The 27,108-nt window shown below is 34.2% G+C and overlaps 1 protein-coding gene across 7 annotated transcripts in view; it reads left to right on the top strand.

Moving 5' to 3' along the window:
• The window catches only part of USP15 (ubiquitin specific peptidase 15), a 126,240-nt gene that overhangs the window by 83,017 nt on the left and 16,115 nt on the right, over positions 1-27,108 (top strand). For 5 of the 7 annotated variants that reach the window (XR_009543420.1, XM_060165672.1, XM_060165671.1 and 2 more), the window contains 3 exons: positions 19,209-19,382; positions 21,075-21,233; positions 21,313-21,537. Coding sequence is in view for 6 of the 7 variants with exons in the window: in XM_060165672.1 (XP_060021655.1) it covers positions 19,209-19,382; positions 21,075-21,233; positions 21,313-21,537 (558 nt within the window). In the remaining variant the exon portion in view is untranslated. Of the gene's footprint in view, positions 1-12,961; positions 13,108-19,208; positions 19,383-21,074; positions 21,234-21,312; positions 21,538-27,108 lie in introns of those variants that run through there. The other 2 variants (XM_060165676.1, XM_060165678.1) reach the window with 2 other exon arrangements.

Below are 27,108 nucleotides of genomic sequence, written 5' to 3'. Positions count from 1 at the left end.
GCATTAGTTGAGTAGATTTCAGGAGCACTCCAACCCTTGTCTTTTTCATTGTCAAGGCCTAGGAGGCTCATGATTGGCCTCCTGAAAGAAGCAACTCTTCAGATGGATTTGAAGCAGGGGAGTGATATATGGTCCTTTTCACTGGAAAGCTGCATGGCATGAGATAGTTGTTTTCAAACTCTTTACTTGGAAGTAATAGGTCTCCTTAAATAGACTCTAGGAATTCACTGAAAAAACTGATAGTAATCAAGGGACCTGTTCATTATCCCTGTCACACAATGCAAAGTCAGTTGAAATTCCAGGCATTTTTAAGGTCAGCTTCTTCCTGTGATCTGTTGGGTTAGGGAAAAAATCTTTCTGTAAATTCAGAAGAATATTGAAAGTTTTTTTATAAGACTTAATTAAAGAGAATGAGTGATACTACACAGAAATAATATTCTTTTAGGAAACTAGATTCTCATTATAATGTAAAACAGTAAAAAAGGCACTACTAAAGCTATTATTTCTGTGTTCTAGTACTTCATAGCTTTGAATGTGACTAAGTGTAATGCTTTTCTACACTTACCTGAGACTCATTTTGCATTTATTGGAACAAATTCTTGGAAACACACTTTAACATGAAGCTTTGTAATTTTATTCAAATTAACCAAACTTACAGCTGAATAAATGAACATAGTTTCAATCACAAAAAGAAACACCTAACCCCTGAGACATAAGAATTTTAAAAAACAGTTTAGGATTTTAAAGAAAATGACTTCTGATAAAACTGAGAATGTGGCTGATTAAAAGTTCAAATAATATTCCTAGGGCAGATTTTTATCTATCCAAGCAATTAAACTCAATTATTTGAGTTTCTTCCATACCATGTGCCAAAAATTACATGGCAAACTAGCATCAAAAATATGTTTAATTATCAAATGACAACTCAATCAGATCTTTCCAATTTGATAAAGGTAAAGAAATGGAAACAGCCTTACTTGTATTAGAACCATTCACTTTCCCATCACAGATACCAATGTTTCTACTTCTCCCTTGTTTGCAGGGAAAGGGAGAAGTATCCCTTCCCTTTAGAAAAAGAAAAGGGGCTGGGAAAAGAGAACCTGAATTCTCAGGCAGCTTATTTGTGGAAAGAGTATATATAGCAAAGTTCTGTAAGTATTTAGTTTTCATAACTGGAGTAGAAACGGTATCTCTGAAAGAATGCCTTGTACCTGTGTAACTTGGCTAAAATGATTTCTAGTCATGAAAATATATGCCTTTCTTAACCAACAGTCTTACTTGTCTGTTCTTCACATTCTTCCAAATTAATATACAAATTTCTCTAGGATTAATGCTTCTATTTCTGTTAATAAAAACTTTCTAATGTTTTGTCAGTCCCTAATTCTATAATAGGAAATGAGGTTACAGGGGAAAGGCTTATTTCAAGGAGTTGTAAATAATTATATCTGATTTTAATACAGAATTGTTTTACATTATATTCACTAGGTAGAATTACTTGCAGTGCTAACATTTATGGCAGCAGTTTTTAATATAATCACACTGAAGTATCTTGTATTGATTTTAATAACTACTCAAAGTATCTGTAATTGAAAACATAAGAAATGTTCATCTTTAATATATAATGGTAACTACAAACTTGACCCCTCTAACAAAAGAAAAGAAAAGAAAAAGCGGTTCCAGATTTACTTCTGTTACCTAAAAATCAAAAACAGTTCATTTTCTTGATGTCAAAATCTTTTCTAAAATACATTTTCTTCCTTTAATAAAGTTATGCATATCATTCAACACATTATGATTGGAATATTCTTAAGTATATCAGGGTTATGTTCTAAATTTTATAAATTGGTATTATTGAATAGTGTCACTAGAAAATATAAGATATTGGACTGATAGAGCCTTTCAAAGGAGAAAGACATGCTAAATTTCTCTTAAAGCCTTGTTTGTTGTCTTTTGCCTATTTGTTCTAACGTATACATTTAAATTCTGGTCAGTTGCGGCTATGCTGTTTTAATTACTGAAAGACCCTTGTCTGTTAGATTTTTTGCTTCTAATATCACACTTAAGATCATCTTTCTATATTAGTTTGTGAGTAAAAATAGTTTGTGGTGATGCATGTTACCAATGATCAACTTCATTAGTGTTTTCACTTTGCCAATAATGGATGCTTAGTTCAGTATTTTTTTTTTAGTAGTGTATATATGGAAACCAATTGCTAAGTGTTACCAATCACCTCTTTACAGTAATTTGTAAACTATACTATACTGGGAGAGTGTCAGTGAGTTGGTTACTGAAAACCATTGCTTAATTAATAATAACATTTAAAATAAATTACTAATTCTTATAAATTCATGTTAAAATATTAATAGCCCAGTAATGAACTTGCAGTATCTGATAGTAACAGTATCCTTCTTTGCATAGTAAAGATTGTTTTTCCTATCATTGTCACTTTCTTAATTTCCTCTTCACAGAGACCCCTGGGTTAGGGCATCTGTTATCCTTATTTCACTGATGAGGAAATTGAGGCAAGGAAAGTTTAAGTGACTTGTCATTCACTAAGACAAGTTAATAAATGAGTTAAAACTGGGCTGTTATTCAGATATCCTGAGATAATGTATCTTTCATAATTATACTAGTCAGCTTGTAAGAAATGCTTTTAAAATGTTTCATTTTATTGTCACATATACATAACATAACATTTACCGTTTTAACTATTTTTAACTTCAGTGGTATTAAGTATATTCACATTGTTGTGCAACCATTAAAAATGTTTTTATGTTTATGCCAAATATATGGCCCCCATAATACAAGATGTTCCCATAAGGTGTTCCCATAACTGTTTGCATGATTCAAACAGTTTCCCTGGGAGGTTATTTACACACTTACTCATTTGATGGTGTGTTCGAAATATTTTAAGAACTCCTTTTGGAATTGCTTTCATTCTTCTGAATTTCACTGATGGATATTTCTCTTCCTTTGATGACAAAGTTGATTTTTCAAAAACCTGATGTTATTCAGAGCATTATCTGCAGAATATTATAGGTGATCAAGCTAGATAATTTTTTTCAAATAATAAATATACTTGTGCAGTCATCCATTCATTTACTCAGCAAATATTCATCAAGGGCCCACTAAGTGCCTTTCACTCTGATAGGCAATAACTATACCATGGTGAACAAAACCAGTACTATTTCCATGGATCGTAGTCTAGTAGGGGAGATAAACGTTAAATAAATTGTGAATATTTTAAGCATCATGAAAAGAAAAAATCATGGAGAGTGCTCTGAGTATAACAAGAGCTGGGAGAGCACCTAATTTATATTGGATACCATGTTCCCCAGAAGTAACCTTTGAGCTATGACCAAAAAATAGGTGTTAGTTGGGCAGGTGAGAGTTGAAGTCAGATGGAGCAACAGCATGTGCAGAGCCCCTAAGGTGGGCAAGTTTGAGGAACCAAAGATGAGTAACCTGTGAGATAATATTTAAATGGGGGTGGGATAAAATGAGTTCAGAGAAATAGGCAAAAGCCAGATCATGTGGGGGAATATGGATTGTAATGTATTAAAAGGCATTGAAGGTTCCAGGCTGCTATCATCTCATCTGGTTTATTGAATTTATCTTCTAGCTGATTTCTCTGCTTATACCCTTAACTCCTATGGTCTGTCCTCACAAGAACAGCCAGAGCGATGTTTTTAAACTTAAGGCACCTGTCACCCTTTGTCCATATCACTAAATGCCGCCTTATTTCACTCAACAGAAGCTAGAGTTCTTAAAAGAGAATATAAGGCATATAAGGCCGTGTATGATCTGGCTTCTGTCTTATTTTCTACCACTTTCCTCCATGCTCACTCTGCTCCATCCTCAGTGGCCCCCCCTCACATATTGCACGAATGTTCCTGCCTTGGGGTCTCTGAACTTATAATTTCCTATACTTGGAATGTTCTTTCTCCAAATGTTTATATCCTTTCTTTCTCACTTCCTTTAGGTCTCTATTAATCAGTCAGATCCTTCCCCACTCACTGTATACGATGGTAACTGCCCTCTCCCATTCCATGACCACCTGATATATGCTGTATATATATATTTGAGTTTTTTGTTTATCTGTTTGCCTCCCTCTACTCCCAACTCATGCTCCATGAGCACAGGAGTTTTGTTTTAGTCACTGCTATAGCCCCATTACCTCAAACAGTGTCTGGCATGTATTGTAGAAGGCATTCAAATTAATGAAAAGTGAAGGAAATCACAAGTGTGTGTCTGGTTTTTGGCTTGTACGTCATAATGAGAACATAATGGTAACAGTGGGAGGAGAGACACAGGAGAAGTAGGTTTGGGGTAAGGAGAAGATTATGAGTTAATTTTAGTCATGTTCAGTTTGTCATACCAATGAAACATCCAAGTGGATATATCATAGGCAGTTGGATATTCTAGTATGGAATATAGACCAGAGGCCTAGGTTAGAAATAAAAATATGACTGTAGATGGTATTTAAAATCAGGGAAATGATTGCATCTGTGAAGTGAGGCCATCTGTGAAAAAGACATCCCAGGACTAAGCCTTACAATATAACATTTGAATATAACATTTGAATCTAACATTTGAATCTAACATTTGAAAGGAGGAAAGACACTACTGTTGCAACAGGAAAAAAAGAAATGGATTATGGACGCAAGTAGTTTCTAGATTTTGTAATGACTTCCATTATCTTAAAAGTACGAGACCAGATCATAATCTAAGAATGAAAGAATAAGATTGCTCAGCAATGTTGAGATCTCATTGTTTGAGATCTTAATGTTTAGCTACATGGTGCATAAAATAGATGGGTTCATACATGAAAATGATTGGGTTCATCTAGGGCTGTAGAGAGAAAAGGTCAAAGGAATTAAGAGCAACTAGACGAATTTTCTTATTTAGCTAATCCAGTAAACATCCACTGAGACCTGCGCCATGCCAAGCATTGTTCTAGACACTGGTGGTACAGAGTTGAACAAGACTGTGCCTATCCTCTTGAATGTCGTGCTGTGGTGAATGAGATAGCCATATAAATAAATAAGATGTAATATGTGACATGATAGAAAGCATGATCAGCCAAATGTTTTGAAAGCAAAAAAAAGAGAGCCATTGGGAAATAAGTGAGGCTTCACCAAGGAGGTGACACTTGAGTTGGGTCTTGATTTCGTTTGATTGAGTATATTATTCATTATGACTTATGTTTGGTTCATCTGGTTATAAAAATAGCAGTGACTTACCAGAGGTACAACTATAACATTATAGCTCATGCTTGTTACCACATTTTTCCACCACAAAAATCCCTACATCAGAGGGAGGAACACTCCCAAACTCATTCTACGAAGCCACCATCACCCTGATACCAAAACCAGACAAAGATGTTACAAAGAAAGAAAACTAGAGGCCAATATCACTATGAACATAGATGCAAAAATCCTCAACAAAATACTAGCAAGCAGAATCCAACAGCACATTAAAAGGATCATACACCATGATCAAGTGGGGTTTATCCCAGGAATGCAAGGATTCTTCAGTATACACAAATCAATCAATGTGATACACCATATTAACAAATTGAAGGAGAAAAACCATATGACCATCTCAATAGATGCACAGAAAGCTTTCGACAAAATTAAGTACCCATTTATGATAAAAACCCTGCAGAAAATAGGCATGGAGGGAACTTACCTCAACATAATAAAGGCCATATATGACAAACCCACAGCCAATATCGCCCTCAATGGTGAAAAACTGAAACCATTTCCACTAAGATCAGGAAGAAGACAAGGTTTCCCACTCTCACCACTATGAATCAACATTGTTTTGGAAGTTTTAGCCACAGCCATCAGAGAAGAAGAAGAAAGAAAAGGAATCCAAATCGGAAAAGAAGTAAAGCTGTCACTGTTGGCAGATGACATGATACTATACATAGAGAATCCTAAAGATGCTACCAGAAAACTACTAGAGCTAATCAATGAATTTGGTAAAGTAGCAGGATACAAAATTAATGCACAGAAATCTCTTGCATTCCTATACACTAGTGATGAAAAATCTGAAAGTGAAATTAAGGAAACACTCCCATTTACCATTGCAACAAAAAGAATAAAATACCTAGGAATAAACCTACCTAAGGAGACAAAAGACCTGTATGCAGAAACCTATAAGACACTGATGAAAGAAATTAAAGATGATACAAACAGATGGAGAGATATGCCATGTTCTTGGATTGGAAGACTCAGTGTTGTGAAAATGACTATACTACCCAAAGCAATCCACAGATTCAGTGCAATCCCTATCAAACTGCCAAGGGCATTTTTCACAGAACTAGAACAAAAAATTTCACAATTTGTATGGAAACACAAAAGACCTCGAATAGCCAAAGCAATTTTGAAAAAGAAAACCAGAGCTGGAGGAATCAGGCTCCCTGGCATAAGACTATACTACAAAGCTACAGTAATCAAGACAGTATGGTTCTGGCACAAAAACAGAAATATAGATCAATGGAACAGGATAGAAAGCCCAGAGATAAACCCACGCACATATGGTCACCTTATTTTTGATGAAGGAGGCAAGAATATACAGTGCAGAAAAGGCAGTCTCTTCAATAAGTGGTGCTGGGAAATGGGACAGCTACATGTAAAAGAATGAAATTAGAACACTCCCTAACACCATACCCAAAAATAAACTCAAAATGGATTAAAGACCTAAATGTAAGGTCAGACACTATCAAACTCTTAGAGGAAAACATAGGCAGAACACTGTATGACATAAATCACAGCAAGATCCTTTTTGACCCACCTCCTAGAGAAATGGAAATAAAAACAAAAATAAACAAATAGGACCTAATGAAACTTAAAAGTTTTGCACAGCAAAGGAAACCATAAACAAGACGAAAAGACAACCCTCAGAATGGGAGAAAATATTTGCAAATGAAGCAACTGACAAAAGGATGAATCTCATGCAGCTCAATATCAAAAAAACAAACCACCCAATCCAAAAATGGGCAGAAGACCTAAATAGACATCTCTCCAAAGAAGATATACAGATTGGCAACAAACACATGAAAGGATGCTCAACATTATTAATCATTAGAGAAATGCAAATCAAAACTACAGTGAGTTATCACCTCACACCGGTCAGAATGGCCATCATCACAAAATCTACAAACAATAAGTGCTGGAGAGGGTGTGGAGAAAAGGGAACCCTCTTGCACTGTTGGGAATGTAAATTAATACAGCCACTATGGAGAACAGTATGGAGGTTTCTTAAAAAACTAAAACTAGATCTACCGTATGACCCAGCAATCCCACTGCTGGGCATATACCCTGAGAAAACCATAATTCAAAAAGAGTCATGTACCACAGTGTTCATTGCAGCTCTATTTACTATAACCAGGACATGGAAGCAACCTAAGTGTCCATCAATAGATGAATGGATAAAGAAGATGTGGCACATGTATACGATGGAATATTTCGTAGCCATAAAAAGAAACGAAATTGAGTTGTTTGTAGTGAGGTGGTTGGTCCTATATACGCTACCAAATGTAAAACCGATAGCTAGTGGGAAGCAGCCGCACAGCACAGGGAGATCAGCTCAGTGCTCACGTACAGGGGTGGGATTGGGAGGGTGGGAGGGAGGGAGACAAGAGGGAAGAGATATGGAGATATGTATATGTGTGTTGCTGATTCACTTTGTTATAGAGCAAAAACTAAAACACCATTGTAAAGCAATTATACTCCAATAAAAATATTTTTAAAAAATCATATTTTACCATAGTAAAAACCACATTGTTCATACACTCAATAAACACATACACCTCCTGGGTGCTAGACAGCAATGCTTTTTCATACGTCTGCCAACTCTAAAAAGAGAAGTACCTAAATATTTTGAGCAGTGACAATATCAATGAAACAAACATATAGTCTCCTAAAGTAATTAAGTCAAAAATGATGTTCATATGAATTTGAAGTGTTTACTGGAAAAATCACTCTTTGCTTTATAATCAAATCCCATGTATAATTAAAAATATGTCTTCATTTAGATTTTTTTAATATATAAATTTATTTATTTTTGGCTGCTTTAGGTCTTCATTGCTGTGTGCAGGCCTTCTCTAGTTGTGGCGAGGTGGGGGCTACTCTTCGTTGCGATGTGCGGGCTTCTCATTGCCGTGGCTTCTGTTGTTGCAGAGCGTGGTCTGTAGGTGCTTAGGCTTCTGTAGTTGCAGCACAGGGACTCAGTAGCTGTGGCGCACGGGCTTAGTTGCTCCACAGCATGTGGATCTCCCCAGATTAGGGCTCGAACCCATGTCCCCTGCATTGGCAGGCAGATTCTTAACCACTGTGCCACCAGGGAAGTCCTATTTAGAGAGGTTTTGTTTTGAATATAAACTCAATCATTGACTGACACACACACACCAATATACATACACATGTACATATTTATTATGCATATATGAATGAATACATATATTTTTAAATAGTTTTGGTATATGATTAAGGTATTTTGTGTAATTCTTCAGTAATTGCCCAGGGCTTTTCTAAGCCTTATGTACCTTGCCCAAGAGAAAGCTTTCAGTAACTGTTTTTAAAAGAAATTAAAAACAAGTTCTTGACCAAAATATTACTAACTGTTCATAAGGAAATTCTTAATACCAAGATATAATATACTTTATGATTCCTCTTACATTTATTGAATACCATACCAAAAGTATCTATATCATCATAATTACGCCACCATCTTCCTGAGACCTCTCTTACCTTCCCTGAGACTTGTTCCATTAATTGTCTCTTCTTTGTTCTATATCTTTAACCTCACCTCTTCACTGTCTTCCTCTCCTCGTATATGCATGGTCAACTCTTTTTTTTTTAATGGGGTGGGAGGGAGATGGAGTGAGGAGTACCCTTGACCTTGAAGAGGGTGGTCTGTCCTCCCTACTTTCTCATGTCCCATTCAGTGGCCCTCATGTCTGCAGCTCAGCACAGTAGTTAAAGCTTAGATTTTGCAACTTGACTGCTTGGATTCAAATCCTAGTTCTGTTACTTGTAAGTTGTGTGACCTTGGATAAGAAACTTTTTAGTTTATCTGTTAAATGGAGATAACATGCTTAAGTACTTGGCACATAACAAACAATGTGCAAGTATCAACTGCTGTTATATCATCACTGTGACCATCATACCACCCCACAGAAATTGTTTTTGGTAAGGTCGTTCTTGACTCCGTTTCCTAGGCTTTTTGTAGCCCCTTTACCTTTGAGAAGTTGACATCTGCTTAAAAGTGACAAATCCCAGATCTGTCTCCACCATACTTCTCCCTCCTGAGTTTTCCTCCAAAATATAACTATTAGATGGACATTTCTGCCTAAACAATATTAAAGATAACTCAAACTCAGCATGTGTATGACTAAACGTATTTCCTAGAAACCCGATGCTTTTATTTATTATACTCCCTTATAGATGCAACCATTAATTAACCCAAGTCAAAACCTGAGACTTACCACGAGTTGTATTCATTCTACTACCTCTTAAGTGTCACTTGTATCTATCTTTTCCTTTCCTGTCAGTACAGTATTTTAACACTTGAGTATCTTTTAAGTGAACTTTTGAAAAATTCATCTAACTCATCTCTTTGTTCCATCATTTATCCTCTTCTAATCCATTTAGTACACTCCTCCCAGAGTCAGTTTTTAAAAGCAAATACCTCCTTGCTTAAAACTCATTTCCAGGACTTCCTTGGTGGTACAGTGGTTAAGAATCCGCCTGCCAATACAGGGGACACGGGTTCGAGCCCTGGTCCAGGAAGATCCCACATGCCACAGAGCAGCTAAGCCCATGCACCACAACTACTGAGCCTGCACTCTAGAGCCTGCGTGCCACAACTACTGAAGCCTGCTCACCTGGAGCCCCCTCACCCCCACTGGGAAAGCCCACACAGCAACGAAGACCCAACGCAGACAAAAATTAATTAATTAATTTTTTAAAAAAAACCTCATTTCCTATCACCTAAAGGATAAAATCCAAACCGGACCCTACCTAGCTCTTTAACCAAAACTAAAAGTTCTTGGAATTCATTAAGTTTCAAATCTCTTTATATATAAAATGTTACCTCTTCCCTAGTTGCCTTTCACACACACACATGCATGCATGCACACACACATACAAACACACACACACCCCTTTTCCTCTATCTCTTCTGGACAAATACCTACTACACAGTAAGAATCATGAAATTAGAGGCTATCTTTGGTTTTCTTTTATATCCCCAATGTTTGGTATAATGCCACATAATAGTAACTACATTAGAACAGTGTTTCTCACAGTGTTTGGATGAGACAGTGCAGGTCAACAATAAAATAACTATAGAAATTAAGCATAAGTGAGTGATCCAGAACTTTTATAGCAGTTAGGTTAGTTTCATATCTATTAAATCTAATAATTTTAAAATGGGTCTTTCTTTTCTGTATGTTATTTCTTCATTTTTCTAGTGGTTCATTTTTATTTTCTAAAAATCTTTATAGAAGTATCAGTCTGTGACAGTTTGAAAATTTAAAAAGATACTAGTCCTTCCACATAGATGATTTGAGAAGCACTGCATTAGGAAAATTTACCTGAAATATTTAGTACTTGACCTGTACCAGATTAATGATATTTCTGGAGCTGTCTGAATGTCAAAGAGCACAACAATTTTTAAAAGAATTATAGCTTTTAATATATATATTTACTTCTTGCAAAGACCTACCAATTTATATAAAGTCTAATAAACACTACAGCTTATGTTCTGCCGATGTAGCCAGTCTGATAGTACTTGAATTGGGCTGCCATGTTAATCACAGCTTGGCAGAACATACCCTACTACTCTGCAAATTGTTTCTTGAACGATTTCACAGTGAATGGCATGAAAACATTTTAGAACAGTATTTCTGTATTTCTAGTCTCTTAACATAATGGTCTTCTGTTCTTAATATTTGTTGAGTGATTAATCAAATAAATTTAAAGTTCTCTTTTATTATGAAAATAATTAGAAACCTTCATAGTTATGTCATCACATAGTCCTTAAATTTCTGTTTCAACTCAGCCTTGTCAATTATGGGCCTAGTGTAATGAAATGATGCAGAGAAGTATATGACTTGGTAGTTCTTTCAAAGAATGTAGTAAGTCAGTTAAACTTTCTAAAAAAATTCTGCTGTCCCTTTCTTTATGCCTTAGCAGGATAACTAAAAGATGAACAAATCACATAATTCTTAATACTAATTTATTCGAAAATGTTTCTTTACTGAATATTATGTTCAGGGGACTGAACAAAACTTTAAAACACTTGTTTTTTCTTAAAACCTTTCACTATCTTGCTTGCTTAAAATATTGGAATTTATTTCATTGTGAGCCAGTTTTAAATTATTAATAGGGTAATTAATAGGTAATTAATAAGCTACTAAACATTAAAATTGAACTAATAAGCTTTAGTTCTTTAAAATAAATATAACTTATGCTAATATTTATTAATGTTATTAGAACCATTTAGCTTAAGCATGCTTCCCATAAACTGAATATCTAAACATAAAAATCATTCAATAAATCGCCTGTTACTTAAAAAAAAAAAATTAAACAATTGCTGTTACAATCTAGTAGTTTTAAAGCATCATACAACTACCTAAGCTTACCTTAGCATCAATTGTTGATCTAATCATTATCCCAGAAACTTTCAAATTTCTCTCTATTGCAAGTGGATCTTCTATCCAGTTTCTACTTTTAGCTTTTAATATGAAAAAATCACTGGTCTTTATATAATCATGTTTTTTTAAGCGTGACATCTCTAGTTATAGGACTTACTCACTGCAAGTAACAGGGTAGTCCTTTTGACAAAATTTTCCTTCCTCAATCCCATAGATGAGGAGGGGATAGGCATTGACATTTCTTTGCTAGCCAAAAGGTTTCCCATTAGTTCTCATACTTCCCAAGCTTTCATAATAATTCTTAATTAAATTCAAGTAGCGTGTGAAGAGAGATTAAATAGAATTTGAAGAAGGGGTGACAGCAGGGACTTTAAATGAAGTTTAATTTTATTCATGTGCAAAGCATAGTGACCAGATTAATGATAAACATGAAAATGTTACAACATCTTTGTCCAATTCAAAAATACTGCCTTTAGAACTACTTTATGTAAAATTTCAATATTTTAAGTCAAGTGTATGGCAGTTCTCTCTTCACTAACTAGGTGGGAGAGGGAAGAAAACATAAAGTTTTTAAAACTAAATAAATAAAAAGAAAGTTATATCCACTTATATTTTACTTACACAAATTTGTTCTTTAAAGAAAGCTTGAAGAGAGAATGGAAATGTAAAGCAAAATAGAGCTATAGTTGTATTTGTTTTCCTAAAATATATGGAGAAACTTCAGAATTGATCTCAAATATAATGAGATTTGCCTTTCCTAGGAAAAAAAAAATAAAACATGAAGTGTCTTAAAAATATCTCATTTTCCAAACCTCCGTGGTGAGGGGCCAGGCTTATATTTGTAGTTCTTCATTGTAAAAGTCTACGTCATAGTTTTCTGTCTTATCCACTATTTTTTTACAGAATTTGAGCCAGTATCCCAGTTTTAATAAAATGCTTTGGAGTTATACAGTACCTTTTTAGAACGTTTATACTCTTGTCATGACGAATTGAAAAATAACATGACAAATTCGAAAATTCTTTATCCATCTAATCTTAAAATCCAAAATAAGATATTTGGGGGAATTCTAAGATTACTTTAACCATGGATTACTTTAGGTTTTATTTTTTAAATCATAAGAAAATAAAATGGTTTCCTCATTTTAGATTGGGTTTTTAGTATTGGTCAGTTTGAAAGTGTAGCTACTTTAAGAGTTGTGAGTGGCGTTACATTTTGATCAGTTACAGAATGAGTTACACAACTCAAAGGCTTTAGGTAATCAAAAATTAAGTTTGTTTTCTTTCCTGTTCTAGTTACCGGTTTACTAAAATAGTGAGCATACATGATCACTTGAAAATTGGGCTTCTGGAGCACCTGAACAGAAAGGGAGTGGTTCATATTCAGCATTACAAAAGACAACTTTCTCTTTTTGAAGGGGATTACTTTGACTATTTTCCAGGTACTGGGGAAATTCCAGATTCATTACAAGTTATTGGGATGGCTATTAATTATTCATTTCCTAAAATATGTTGATTATAGACTTGAGATTTGGTTATATAGTAGAACTTTATTTCAATTCATCAATTTTTTTAAAATATATAGAAGTTTATAGTGAAATACAAAATTGAGACTCTTACATGAGTCACTCTTTCAAAGAACTCGAGAAACATCAGTCTTACTGATCAGAACATATTTAATGGAAGAACTTTTTGAAAGTAATGTAAGAGGAATAGGATTTTTGCATGTGTATGTAAGGAAAAGTTATGTACAAAACATTGTAGTCTTTCCTGGAATGAGAGAGAATCATACTTCACATAATACTCCAATTTTAGGATGTTGGGTTAAGGGCAGAAATTTATAACCAGAGAGTTTTTCATAGATAATTAATACTTTATAAAATAGTCCAATGGTATATGCATTCTTTTTAAAAAAGTTCTTCATGGTGACAGTGATTAAAGGTCTTTATACATTGAGCCATATAGAATGTCCACTGGATGAGATACTTGATTATTTAGAAGAATTTTTTTAAGAATTGTGGTGTCTAGTTCCAGGTTGATTTGGGAAAAAGAGTCTTCATGAAAATATATTACCAAATATTTTTCTTTCACATATCTTTTACTTATATGGATTTATCTTGACAGTTATTTTTTGGAGTATTCACAATAGTTATTTTTCCTTCATTAGGAAAGCCTCTTTAGGCATTATTTGGACTTTATTTTTGAATTTGTAGGACTTTAAACAGGTTATAGTTATACAACAGGGTGCAATTCAGATCTTAGTCAAGTGTTTTCCCAGTGTTCTCAGTCTCTAAGGACTGATTTACTGTATAAGTTTTTATTCATTTATCACACCTTTATTACGGTATGTGCCAGGCATTGTGCTAGATGCTAAGTTACAAAGGTGAATAAGACATGGACTCTGCTCTCAAGATAAGGACAGTCTAAGTGAGTTCAAGGTACAGCATTAGTCCAGAAGAAGGAATGTTAGTTCTTCCTTGAGGTGCTGAGATGTTAAGATGAGTTTTAAAGAATAAATAGGAATTTCTTACAGGGGAAGAATGTTCTAAGAAGGGGAGGAGTACATGCTAAGGCTCAGTCTTAATAGGTTAAACTAAGGAATATATCTTAAGACCCCTTATTCAAATTCACATTCAAGAATACTCTTACTTGCAATTTCCATTTTAAATGCATATGTGAGCACAAGTAGAGAACTACAAAGCCATTTTGAGGAACAGATACATTTGCTCACAAAGTGATTGGCTTGCACATAATACACCATTCTCATCATTCCTCATGGATCAACATCTTTTCATGCTAGCTTATATCCTCAACCTTCCAGTTAGCCAGCTGTGAAGATGCTGTATCACAAAGGCTAAATTAATGAATGCCAAAAGTCTACCATACACTAAATATGAAATTTTAGTATTTCATATTACCATATACTAAATGTGAAATTTAGTTTTTTAATCCTTAGATCTTCAAATGCTCTTGTCAGTTTTGCACACTATTAACTTGCCTAAGGATCATAAAAATCATTTAAATAAATAATTTGCCTAGTTAACAAGTGCATTTGCCTGTTGATTAATGTAGCTTTTTTACTTTTTCTCTCTTGCATCAAGAATTGAAACTACTAGTACAGAATCTTTTTCTTCAGTCTGATTATTGCTTTATTTTTAACATGGTATTTGACAGAATTCTACCCAATATTAGGACCAACTCTAGACACAATTGTCATACAAACAAAATGTGGCTTGAGATATGTGTTTTATGATCAGTCACATTACTTCATATATGGACCTCATTTTTTTGGTGATGACTTGTAAGAGGTAGTTCTTAAACTATGAAAGTGTTGGCATTTGTCAGTGTCAGGCAGTTGAAATCAAATGAATTAACAGGTGAAGCTCAAAATAGCCTGTGACTATTAGAATGTCACAAAACTCATAAGTAGCTATAAAAATAACATACTAACATGGTTTATATAATCCTTTTTGCTTTTATCATACATTCATATATATTCTCAGGTTTTGTGGGGGGGTTTTTATTCTCAGTTTTTGCTAAGAAAACCATGTATGTTAAGGATGAGGGTTTTTTTTTTTTTTTTTTTTTTGCAGTTCAGGAAACATTGAGAATAAGAGATATATCCACATAGGCACAACATATGTTGTATGATTTCTAGTCCATATTACATTACTGGAGTAAAGTATCATGAGTTAAAAAGGACATTTCCTATGTCTACATATGTAGGACTTCTAATATATATATATATGCCTTAAGAAAGGAATTGTTCTGGAACAGTCCCAATCAGATAGGAAAGTGATGTTTTTATAATAGAAGAATCTTTGAGAGAAATGCTTCAGAACTCTGGTTATAGTTTTTATTATTGAACTAATGAAAGTTATTTTTATTCTTTAAAACATTGTATTTAATGGCAGCCAGTCCAGGTATCCAATTTTCTTGTAATTGTCGAAGATGTTCATGTTTCTAAGATAGCCTCATGTTAAAAGATTGAATAATGAGTTGCATAAATTAAAAATCAAGCTGTATTATGACCAAATTTAAGAAATGGGCTTCTTTCTTCTACCAGAATGATGGCATTGAATACTGATGTCACCTGGAGGAAATATTTTAGTTGTTTGAGCTTTATTACAATAGTTCCTTGAAATTTATACCAAAAGAGAACTTTTAATGTTTAACTGGTTTTCATATTATTTCAAGAATATAGTGACTCCTATAATAACATTATATTCAAGGTGAAGGAGAAAATTATGGTATTTTCAAGATGAGGAAAAAAAGTCTAACATCAGTTTAGTTTTTAAACTATTATGATCTATGTAGTAGAACAGTTAAACTGGCTATTGAATTTCTGTATTTGTGTTTCAGAAAATTTTTAGAAAAATTAAGGTTGTGAGTTCCTTAAAACATTATGTTCAGCAAATAAGTTGCTTTGGGGGACCATTTAGGATTTAATAGTTTACATTTAAATATAAAGTTTATCTCAAAATATTGGTTATGATATCTTGACAGGAAATACAGGCAGTTACTTACTAAGACTATTTGTGCTTTGTTGTTTAGTTTGTTATCAGTGAATTATAATCAGCTTCAAACTGGCATGAGTCACTATGAAAATAAGCACTGGTCTCTGTGTCATTGACTTTTTAAAAATCCAAGTAGAGGCCCACTACAAAGCAGATGGTAGATTAAATGAAAGTCAAACAAAAGGGGACCAGGGAGTTTTTAATAGGTGCTGTCTTTTTGGATTTAGTATTCAGGTAGAAGTGCTTGAAGAAACTTTTGAAATTATTCATTACAAGCAAAAATATTTTTGCCTTACTTTGTGATATATCATTCAACAAAATTTGAGTACTCTGTGCCAAACATTGAAAGAAAAGAGTTAAAAAAAAGAAGAAGAAGAAATGGAGGATAAATACATTAGTAAATATAGGCAAAAAACATTTTAACTAAGCATGCATTTATTGTATACATGCTAAATGCCAAGGGACATTGTGCTCAGTGCTAGAGACATGAATTTAAAGGATATCATGATTCCTGCTCTCGTGGAAGTCTCAGTCTATTTGGCAAGACAGACAACCTAAAAATTAAAGTTACACTATATTATAAAATAAATGCTGTAATAAAAGTAAGCACTAAGCAATAAGAAAACATACAGGAGGAAACGCTATAAGGGAACCTGGGAATCCTTCCCAGACAGGATACCTGAATGGTTTAGTAGAAGTTAGTAAGGCAAAGAAGGTATATTTCATATAGGTAGAGTAATGAGAACTTAAAAAGTGAGAGAATGCATGGAGGTCAAAGAACCACAAGTAATCAAATAAGGCTGGGATGGAAGTTTTTTTGTTTTTTGTTTTTTTAAAGGTATTTTATTGACAAGGGATGAGGCTAAATAGATGGGCAAAAGACAGACCCTTCTAAAGATTTGAAATTTTAATCTGAAATTGCTATTAAAGGATTTGTAGCAAGGAAGTGACATAATTAAGTCATAAATTTTAGTGACAAATTTTAGAAAGATCACTCTGGATGCTATGGAAAGCTAAAAAGATTTTCAATTATATTTGGAAGCTCTTTGCAAGATAAGGATAAACATGAATAATTAGGTAAAAACAAAGCTCAAGAATTATTCATGTTTGCACAACTTGATTTTTTGAAGTGTTTAAACGGTAAAGCATTAGGTTCTTTATATAATTGTTACACGCAGTAGTAGAATATTATATTCTTAGTATAACCCTGAGCTGATCAAATATAAGGATTTGAAAACTAATTAATAATTGTTGTAAATGCTGTCTGACCTCCAGTTTGCCTCATCGACTATTTAGTGTTGGTCCTTTTTGTACTAAATGAGATGATACTGCTAAGTGATGGCATTTATGCCCTATGTAGTCATGGTATATTCTAGGTTGCCTGGCCCTACCTCCAGAGCTGGGTTTATAATTAAAATGACATATATTACAAAAAGAAAAGAGAAAATGAAACTCAGAAGGCCTGTAAGATTATGAAAGTTTGAGATATAAAAGGAATTAAGAGGAAAGGTAGAAAAAAAGTCCCTTCCCTAATTACTTCCTACACTGTAGCTTACCTCTTGTTCACATAAAATATTTTACTGTTGAAAAAGACATGTAAATAACTTTACAGGCTGTATAGCCCACCTCAAACATTTTTTAACTGTTGATAATATTTTTATTGCCTAAGAATAATACAATAACAAGTTCCATGATATTATAAAGGGTTCTCCCTTTTACCTTGAGGTAGGGGCCAGACTACCAGTTTGGACAGTATTATTTTTATTAGAAAATTCCAAAATAGATATCATAGTTACATGAGTACACATAAATTGATTTATAATTGAAACCACAAAATATAATGCCGTAATCTATTTTTAAGAATTGAATATGCTTAATTTTGGAGTTTTAGCCAAACAGTATATGACATATAGTCATAGTTTATAGCATCCAAGTTATCAGCATGAACTCAGCAGGCTGAACCTTTCATAGTTACCAAAACTATTTAACTTATTCCATATGAGTGGTAAGCAAGCTTTGAAAAACTTTTATTTCCATTAATATAAGTCTGAACTGTCATAAGAACAGGTTTCTACTACTCTATGTGCAAGCAACTAGCTTCACTTAAGGCACTTTGTCACTTTACTCCAAGACAAATATCTTCCTGCAGCCAAAAAAAAGTTAACCTATATGACCGTATGTCTGTGTCAGTCATTACATGTTCTAATTAATGGCTCTAGACATCTACTTGATAAAGTAATATTCGGTTCAAAATGAAGTCACATTTTATGGTATTATCAACTTAAAAAATTATTTCATCTTGAGATAAAATATTGTGGAAAAACTACCTCCGCCGTCTATTTTATTTTAAATCCTAAATTATTTAATTCAAAATGGAACAGAGCTGGAGAATTAATTTATTCATAATTTTAATCTTGCCATAAAGGAAAGTTGGATTGTTGTGTTATTAAAGAAGAGCTAGAAGAAGTAAGAACACAGCCAGAGTTCACATAAAAGTTTGTTTTCTGAGGTTCAGCTGATCTGTACTCTCCCTTCTAAAAATGGTTGATCCAAAAGGAAAGTTTAGAAGGCTGCACTTTCATGATAAGGAACTGACAATGGAAGCAGTAAATACCTCTTTAAAGTTCATTTCTTGCTTGCCCTCTGTCTCAGTTTTTACCTACTCAGGCTAATTTGCAGATGCCTGGGACGATTAGACAATCCATAATTTCTACCAGTCAAGTAAAAGAAGGAAAGAAAATTCTGAGCTTCTCTCCCAGTTAACCAGTAGTTTGCTGTGGTTAAAATTAATGCAGATTTTACAGCAACAAATATTAGCGTTTTCATTTACTATAAGTAATTGACTTGAAATTTGGGAAATGAATAGTTGAGTACATCATTTGAGTGCTTATTTGATCAGTTACTTATTAGTGCAAGAGGCCATCATGTAAATTTTTTGCTGTATATTATCACTTTGTTTCTCTCTACATTTTAACATGTTTAATGTGTGGTTTCTTTTACTTGAAAATATATTTTATTCTTTGCAGTGTTTGAGCAATACACCTCCACTTACTGAATATTTCCTGAATGATAAGTATCAAGAAGAACTGAATTTTGACAATCCCTTAGGAATGAGAGGTGAAATAGCTAAATCTTATGCTGAATTGATCAAGCAAATGTGGTCTGGAAAATTTAGCTACGTCACACCAAGAGCCTTTAAGGTTAGTATGGTAAATACATTTTCAACAAGGCCTATATCACACCCAAGAGGACAAAAATCTTTGGGAAAGGGGTAAAAAATCATAGCTTACAATGGTTTGTGGCCCTCCAAAGGGACTCAGCACATAAATACATACACAGCATATATGGTATTAAAGTTTCAGGGTGGGGCACATAATAGATGATTAATTTAAACTGTCCAAAAAGAGTTCTGGAGGTTGGTAAAGGAAATAATGAAATAAAGTTTGAGAAACACTGGTATGGTTCAAAATGACTACAGACAGCAGTGAGCATTTGCAGATTGTTTTAGAATACAGCACATCTCTAAGAAACCTATATAAATATTTTATACAAATGTAAAGACTAAATTTGGGCATGTCATTAAACTCTAAGAACTCTATTTTGCGAGTCATTATTGGTTTGAAAAATTATTGAAATGAAACTGGTCTGCAAAGTGAGCACTAAATGTTAATTAAATATATTTTCAATATAATTCTTAAACTTCTATGTTTTTTCTTATTTGTGAGGTAGTTAATTCTTAGAATCAAAATCTCAAGTAATTTAGTTTGTCATTCAAATAAGAATTGAACTGAAATTTAGCTTTATATTGTTGAAGTTTTCCTAATTAATTACATGGGTGAGATTTATGAGATTTTAAACGTTTGAAGAAAATAAGCAGTTTTCAACCGTTTTTTTGTTTGTTTTTTTTTTGTGGTACGCGGGCCTCTCACTGTTGTGTCCTCTCTCATTGCGGAGCACAGGCTCCAGACGCGCAGGCTCAGTGGCCATGGCTCATGGGCCCAGCCGCCCCGCGGCATGTGGGATCTTCCCGAACCGGGGCACGAACCCATGTCCCCTGCATCGGCAGGCGGACTCTCAACCACTGTGCCACCAGGGAAGCCCTCAACCGTTTTTTATACAACTTAAATGATGTTCATATAGAACATGGACTGGGCCACATTTTATTAACTATGTACTAGTTCTTAAAAAATAAAAGACAAATCAAAAGAAGTCCTGCATTTATCTTCCTTAACTTTCCAAACTTAGGACAAACTAGTTCAGACAAGTCATTTCTCAACCCTTATCCGTGATTCCAATTAGTTTCATTTTACAAGATGTTCTCAATTATGTGTAAATAGGTCCTTGATATCTGACTTTTTTCTTTTGCATTTCTTTTCAGTCTCATCAAAAAAATACTTAGCACTGCAAAGACTAGGAAAATTATATATGAACATGAATATTCTTTTTATCTCTATGAGATTTATCCTCTCTTTACACACAAAATTTAAATGAGAGCATTGTACTTTTTTTTTTTGCATTGTACTTTTTTCAAGTGACCCAGAAATGTTACTGAATTTTAAGTCTTTAGTGTTTCCCAATCTTTCGTACAAAACTATACCATATTTTCTCAATGTTCTCTCCTTAGGTCAGCATTTCTTTTCTATTTTACAGATTAGTTATCATTATTAAAATATTTTTAGATATGTAATTCTTTACATGTATTTATCCATATGTAATTATCATATCTGCATATGACTGCAAAAGCGCCACAAGTTGATTTGAGTGTTACACATAAATTTTAGGAAGTAGGTGAATTCACAAATATGGAATCTGTGAATAATGAAAATTGACTATATATTTTTTAAATCAATCTTGTCCCTAGAACTGATTTTATAGTTTTGCTTCTCTTACAGACACAGGTAGGACGTTTTGCACCTCAGTTCTCTGGATACCAGCAACAAGACTGTCAAGAACTATTAGCTTTCCTATTAGATGGACTACATGAGGATTTGAATAGAATTAGGAAAAAACCATATATACAGTTAAAAGATGCTGATGGAAGACCAGATAAGGTAAATTTAACCATATTATTGTCACCATTGTTATAATAATGTGGTATCTCTTTGTAATATGTGTCTGTTTTCCTTACAGGTAGTTGCTGAAGAAGCCTGGGAAAACCATTTAAAAAGAAATGATTCTATCATAGTAGATATATTTCATGGCCTTTTTAAATCAACTTTAGTTTGTCCTGAATGTGCTAAGATTTCAGTAACATTTGATCCTTTTTGTTACTTGACACTTCCATTGCCCATGAAAAAGGAACGTACCTTGGAAGTTTATTTAGTTAGAATGGATCCACTTACGAAACCTATGCAGGTAGGAAGTGATTAATTTCTTTGCATTTGTTATTTTTATAAAAGATTAGTGTTGAGTCCTTATGCCTCAAGTACAATTCGATAATAAGCTGTTTTGCATAAGAGATTTTTATACACTAATTAGTACAACTTTTCAGAACCTTGAAAGGGTGAGGGATGTGCAAAGTACCATTATTTGTCATGTAAAAACAAAATTCTCAAAGACTTTTTCTTACCAAAGAAAAATGAGAGGTGGTTTGATTTTACAATATTGGTATGAATATTAGCTTACAAAGATTAATAACATAGTAATTTCCCAGTTTTCCAACTTGAACTTTCTTTAATGTTCATTGTAATATTTTTCCTGCTGGCTGTTGGAAGAGAAACTAATACTTGCTATACATTTTGATTCATATAATGATAAGATAATGGTATATTTATTTTTTTAACATCTTTATTGGAGTATAATTGCTTCACAATGTTGTGTTAGTTTCTGCTGTATAACAAAGTGAATCAGTTATATGTATACATATATCCCCATATCCCCTCTGTCTTGCATCTCATTCCCACCCTGCCTATCCCACCCCTCTAGGTGGTCACAAAGCACCAAGCTGATCTCCCTGTGCGATGCAGCTGCTTCCCACTAGCTATCTATTTTACATTTGGTAGTGTATATATGTCAGTGCTACTCTCTCACTTCATCCCAGCTTACCCTTTGCCCTCCCTGTGTCCTCAGGTCCATTCTGTACATCTGCATCTTTATTCCTGTCCTGCCCCTGCCTTTTTTTTTTTTTTGATTCCATATATATGTGTTAGCATACAGAATTTGTTTTTCTCTTTCTGACTTACTTCGCTCTGTATGACAGACTCTAGGACCATCCACCTCACTACAAATAACTCAATTTCATTTCTTTTTATGGCTGAGTAATATTCCATTGTATATATGCGCCACATCTTCTTTATCCATTCACCTGTCGATGGACACTTAGGTTGCTTCCATGTCCTGGCTATTGTAAATAGTGCTGCAGTGAATATTGTGGTACATGACTTCTTGAATTATGGTTTTCTCAGGGTATATGCCCAGTAGTGGGATTGCTGGGTTGTACTGTAGTTCTATTTTTAGTTTCCTAAGGAACCTCCATAGTGGCTGTATCAATTTACATTCCCACCAAGAGTGCAAGAGAGTTCCCTTTTCTCCACACCCTCTGAGGCATTTATTGTTTGTAGATTTTTTGATGATGGCCATTCTGACTGGTGTGAGGTGATACCTCATTGTAGTTTTGATTTGCATTTCTCTAATGATTAGTGATGTTGAGCATTCTTTCATGTGTTTGTTGGCAATCTGTATATCTTCTTTGGAGAAATGTCTATTTAGATCTTCTGTCCATTTTTGGATTGGGTTGTTTGTTTTTTTGTATTGAGCTGCCTGAGCTGCTTGTATATTTTGGAGATTAATCCTTTGTCAGTTGCTTCATTTGCAAATATTTTCTCCCATTCTGAGGATTGTCTTTTTGTCTTGTTTATGATTTCCTTTGCTATGCAAAAGCTTTAAAGTTTCATTAGGTCCCATTTGTTTATTTTTGTTTTTATTTCCATTTCTCTAGGAGGAGGGTCAAAAGGATCTTGCTGTGATTTATGTCATAGAGTGTTCTGCCTGTGTTTTCCTCCAAGAGTTTTATAGTGTCTGAGCTTATATTTAGGTCTTTAATCCATTTTGAGTTTATTTTTGGGTATGGTAGTAGGGAGTGTTCTAACTTCATTCTTTTACATGTAGCTGTCCAGTTTTCCCAGCACCACTTATTGAAGAGGCTGTCTTTTCTCCATTGTATACTCTTGCCTCCTTTATCAAAGATAAGGTGACCATATGTGGGTGGGTTTATCTCTGGGCTTTCTATCCTGCTCCATTGATCTGTATTGCTGTTTTTGTGCCAGAACCATACTGTCTTGATTACTGTAGCTTTGTAATATAGTCTGAAGTCAGGGAGCCTGATTCCTCCAGCTCCGTTTTTCTTTCTCAAGATTGCTTTTGGCTATTCAGGGTCTTTTGTGTTTCCATACAAATTGTGAAATTTTTTGTTCTAGTTCTGGGAAAAATGCCCTTGGTAGTTTGTTAGGGATTGCACTGAATCTGTAGATTGCTTTAGATAGTAGAGTCATTTTCACCATGTTGATTCTTCCCATCCAAGAACATGGTATATCTCTCCATCTGTTTGTATCATCTTTAATTTCTTTTCATCAGTGTCTTATAGTCTTCTGCATATAGGTCTTTTGCCTCCTTAGGTTTATTCCTAGGTATTTTATTCTTTTTGTTGCAGTGATAAATGGGAGTGTTTCCTTAATTGCTCTTTCAGATTTTTCATTATTAGTGTATAGGAATGCAAGAGATTTCTGTGCATTAATTTTGTATCCTGCTACTTTACCAAATTCATTGATTAGCTCTAGTAGTTTTCTGGTAGCATCTTTAGGACTCTTTGTATAGTTTCATGTCATCTTCAAATAGTGACAGTTTTACTTCTTCTTTTCCAATTTGGATTCCTTTTATTTCTTTGTCTTTGTTTGTTTGCTGTGGCTAAAACTTCCAAAACTATGTTGAATAATAGTGGCGAGAGTGGGCAACCTTGCCTTGTTCCTGATCTTAGAGGAAATGGTTTCGATAATGGTATATTCAAATACCTGTAATTTTTAGGCATCTTAAGAACCTGGAAAAGAAGTGGAAATTTAGTTAGGCTAAAAATACTTGTTTCAATAATGTTCTAATCTTTTAACAGTTTAGGTTATCAAATAACACTTAGTCTATGCAAGAGCCCTGTCTTAGACCTTAATATCAGTTGTCTGCCTGATTCCATTGCCTAGTGTTATAATTGGATTATTTTATATTTTATGGAGCAAAACACTATATTTTCTCCCTTTATTAATCAGTTAATCGTTTTCTGATGCTTGACCCTCCCTAATAAAAGTATTTCGTTCCTTTTCTTCCTTCTGTTACCCTAATTTCTATTATAGCACTTACCAAATTTTATTATGACCTTTGGTTTACTTTAACTTTTGTCCCCAGACCATGAATTCTTTGAAGAAAAGGACTTTGTATATCTTTGTATTTCCAACCCTCATGACTTAGAAGTGTTCAAAAATTTTATTCATTCAAATGGGCACCTACTGACTGTAAAGCTCTGGTAAACAAAACAGACATAGTTCCAACTTTAGAAGATTCTTTACTAAAGATCTTAGTTTAGGGTTCCAGCCAGAAGTGCAGTTTGTTAGAGCCTGTTAGTCGTATTAGTCTGCTCGGGCTGTCATAACAAAATACCATAGACTGAAGGACTTAAGCAACAGAAATTTATTTCCCCACAGTTCTGGAGGCTAGAAGTCTAAGACAAGAGAGCCAGCCTGGTGGTTTCTAGTGCAGACTCTTCCTCACTTACAGATGGCTGCCTCCTCTGCTGTGTCCTCACAGGGCAGGGAGAGAGACTGGGAGCACAAGCTTTCTGGTGTCTCTTCTTACAAGGATGCTAATCACACCATGAGGCCCCCACCTTCAAGATCTTATCTAAATCTCCCAAAGGTTCCATCTCCAAATACCATCACATTGGTTGTCAGGGCTTCACATAGGAATTTTGAGATGACAGAATTCAGTCCATAGCAGTGTTCATGAAATCTTTATGAAAAGTATGCTTTGAACAAAATTGTCATCGTGCCATTCATTTAGTGGAAGTGTTTGGGTTTACTGTCAACAGGGCACAGAATATGAAGTATTCATAAAAATATAGTACTTTCATCCAAAATAATTAAAGTTGGTAGAGACTAGTCATGTACTCAGTTATGCAAATTTCACCCATTTCTTTTGCTATTTATCTATTTGCTTCATGAGCTCATTGAACCTGGTATCTTCATGTCAGTATTTCATCCAGCAGTGCTGAGAATATTTTAGAGAATAAGAGAGACATGGCACTTGCCCTTATCCATGAGCAAGGTTAATAAATACCTGCTTTTATTTTTGGCCAGGGGCATATATGTTCACATGTCTAAAATCACATCCTTTAGATACTCACTTATTCACTTGTTTGGAAGTATAGGATTTTTAACATTCTTTTCAATGGAGAGAAGGTATAGCAATACTAAACTACATCCTTAACTTCTCTAGTTTGTAACTTTACAAATATATGCCAGTGAGTATAATGGAATAAGAGAGGAGTATAAAAAATGAGTAAAAATTTATTGCAACATAAAATAAATGTACTCTATTTCTCTATACTCATTTGTTAAAGATAGTACTTTCCCATGCCAATAATATAACATCTATTATGTAGAAGCAAATTGAAATCAAATTACAGATTAACCTGGAAAGTATGTGTTGAATGGTCTTCTGTAATTTGGGTTATAAATTATTTTTCCAGCAATGTGAATTTCACTAATTTACCTCTTTTCTCACTTGGTGACCAGAAACATAAATTTGTGGAGGTTAGAGCCGTGATCAGCACAGAGGAATTGTGATTTTTTTTTCCTCTTGGAGACAGTAACAACTCAAATACAAAATGATCACCTCATTAACACTGTGCTTTAACCAGCTCTAGAGGAAAAGGGAATTAGCTAGGTTAGCCCACTTGATGAGGTTTCCCATCACTGAAGGTGATTTGAGTCATGGAAGTTTATTTGTAATTGTGTTGAACATGTGTTATGTATTGGACTCACATACTGTGCAAGATGCTGGAAGTACAAGGGTGTTCCTAGTCATTGTTCTCAAGAAGCTTTTCATACAGTGTGAAAAGTGCTCTGACAGGGTGCTGTAGGGATATACAGAAGGAATAACCTACCCAAAGTGGTGATGATGCCTTTGCTGAATCCTGAAGTGTGATTAGGTTTTAAAATTAATCACATGAAAGTTGGGAATAAAGTATTATATAGAACAAGAGAGTGACACGTACAAAGGGCTGAAGGCAAAAGAGAATGTGGCCCACTTCTGGAAACTACAAGCAGATAATATGGTAAGCAGAAGCTAGATCACAAAGAACGTTGATGCTTTCATAGGAAGTTTGGACTTCATCCTAAAAGACTAAAGGAGCCATTAAAGTGTATTAAGTATAAAGAGATTGTGTGGTCAGATTTGTATTTCAGAAAGAACATTCTGGCTAGTGCAGAGATTGGATTGGATGGGCTTAGATCAGATGTACTAAGACCAGGTAGGAGGTTTTTGCAGTGAGGAGATGACAGAGGACAAGGGCTTGAACTCTTAAGCTAAGTGGCAGGATGGCAGTCAGATAGAAGAACCAGTTGAATATAGGAGTTGAAAATGTATTAAGAGTATTCAAGTTTATTGAATTGGAAAACTGAGAGAGAATGGTACTATTTGTTTTAATGGGAGATATAGGAAGAAAGGTTTAAGAAGAAACCTATTTTAGTATTGGATATGTTGGCCTAACATGACCTAAATCTGTGTTTAGCATTGGACAAGTTGAGATTCATGAGGAAAATTTAGGAGAGATATCAATAAGACTTGACTTTATGTATGTAGACTAGAGGAGAGAGGTCTGTGCTTGAGATATAAATTGGGTGGTGAGCTCTGTGAAGATGGTAGTGAATGTCTTAGAAGGATGAG

This window comes from Lagenorhynchus albirostris, chromosome 11 (assembly GCF_949774975.1).
Source record: "Lagenorhynchus albirostris chromosome 11, mLagAlb1.1, whole genome shotgun sequence".
NCBI classification, from domain to species: domain Eukaryota; kingdom Metazoa; phylum Chordata; class Mammalia; order Artiodactyla; family Delphinidae; genus Lagenorhynchus; species Lagenorhynchus albirostris.
This window is presented reverse-complemented; position numbering and strand designations above follow the sequence as displayed.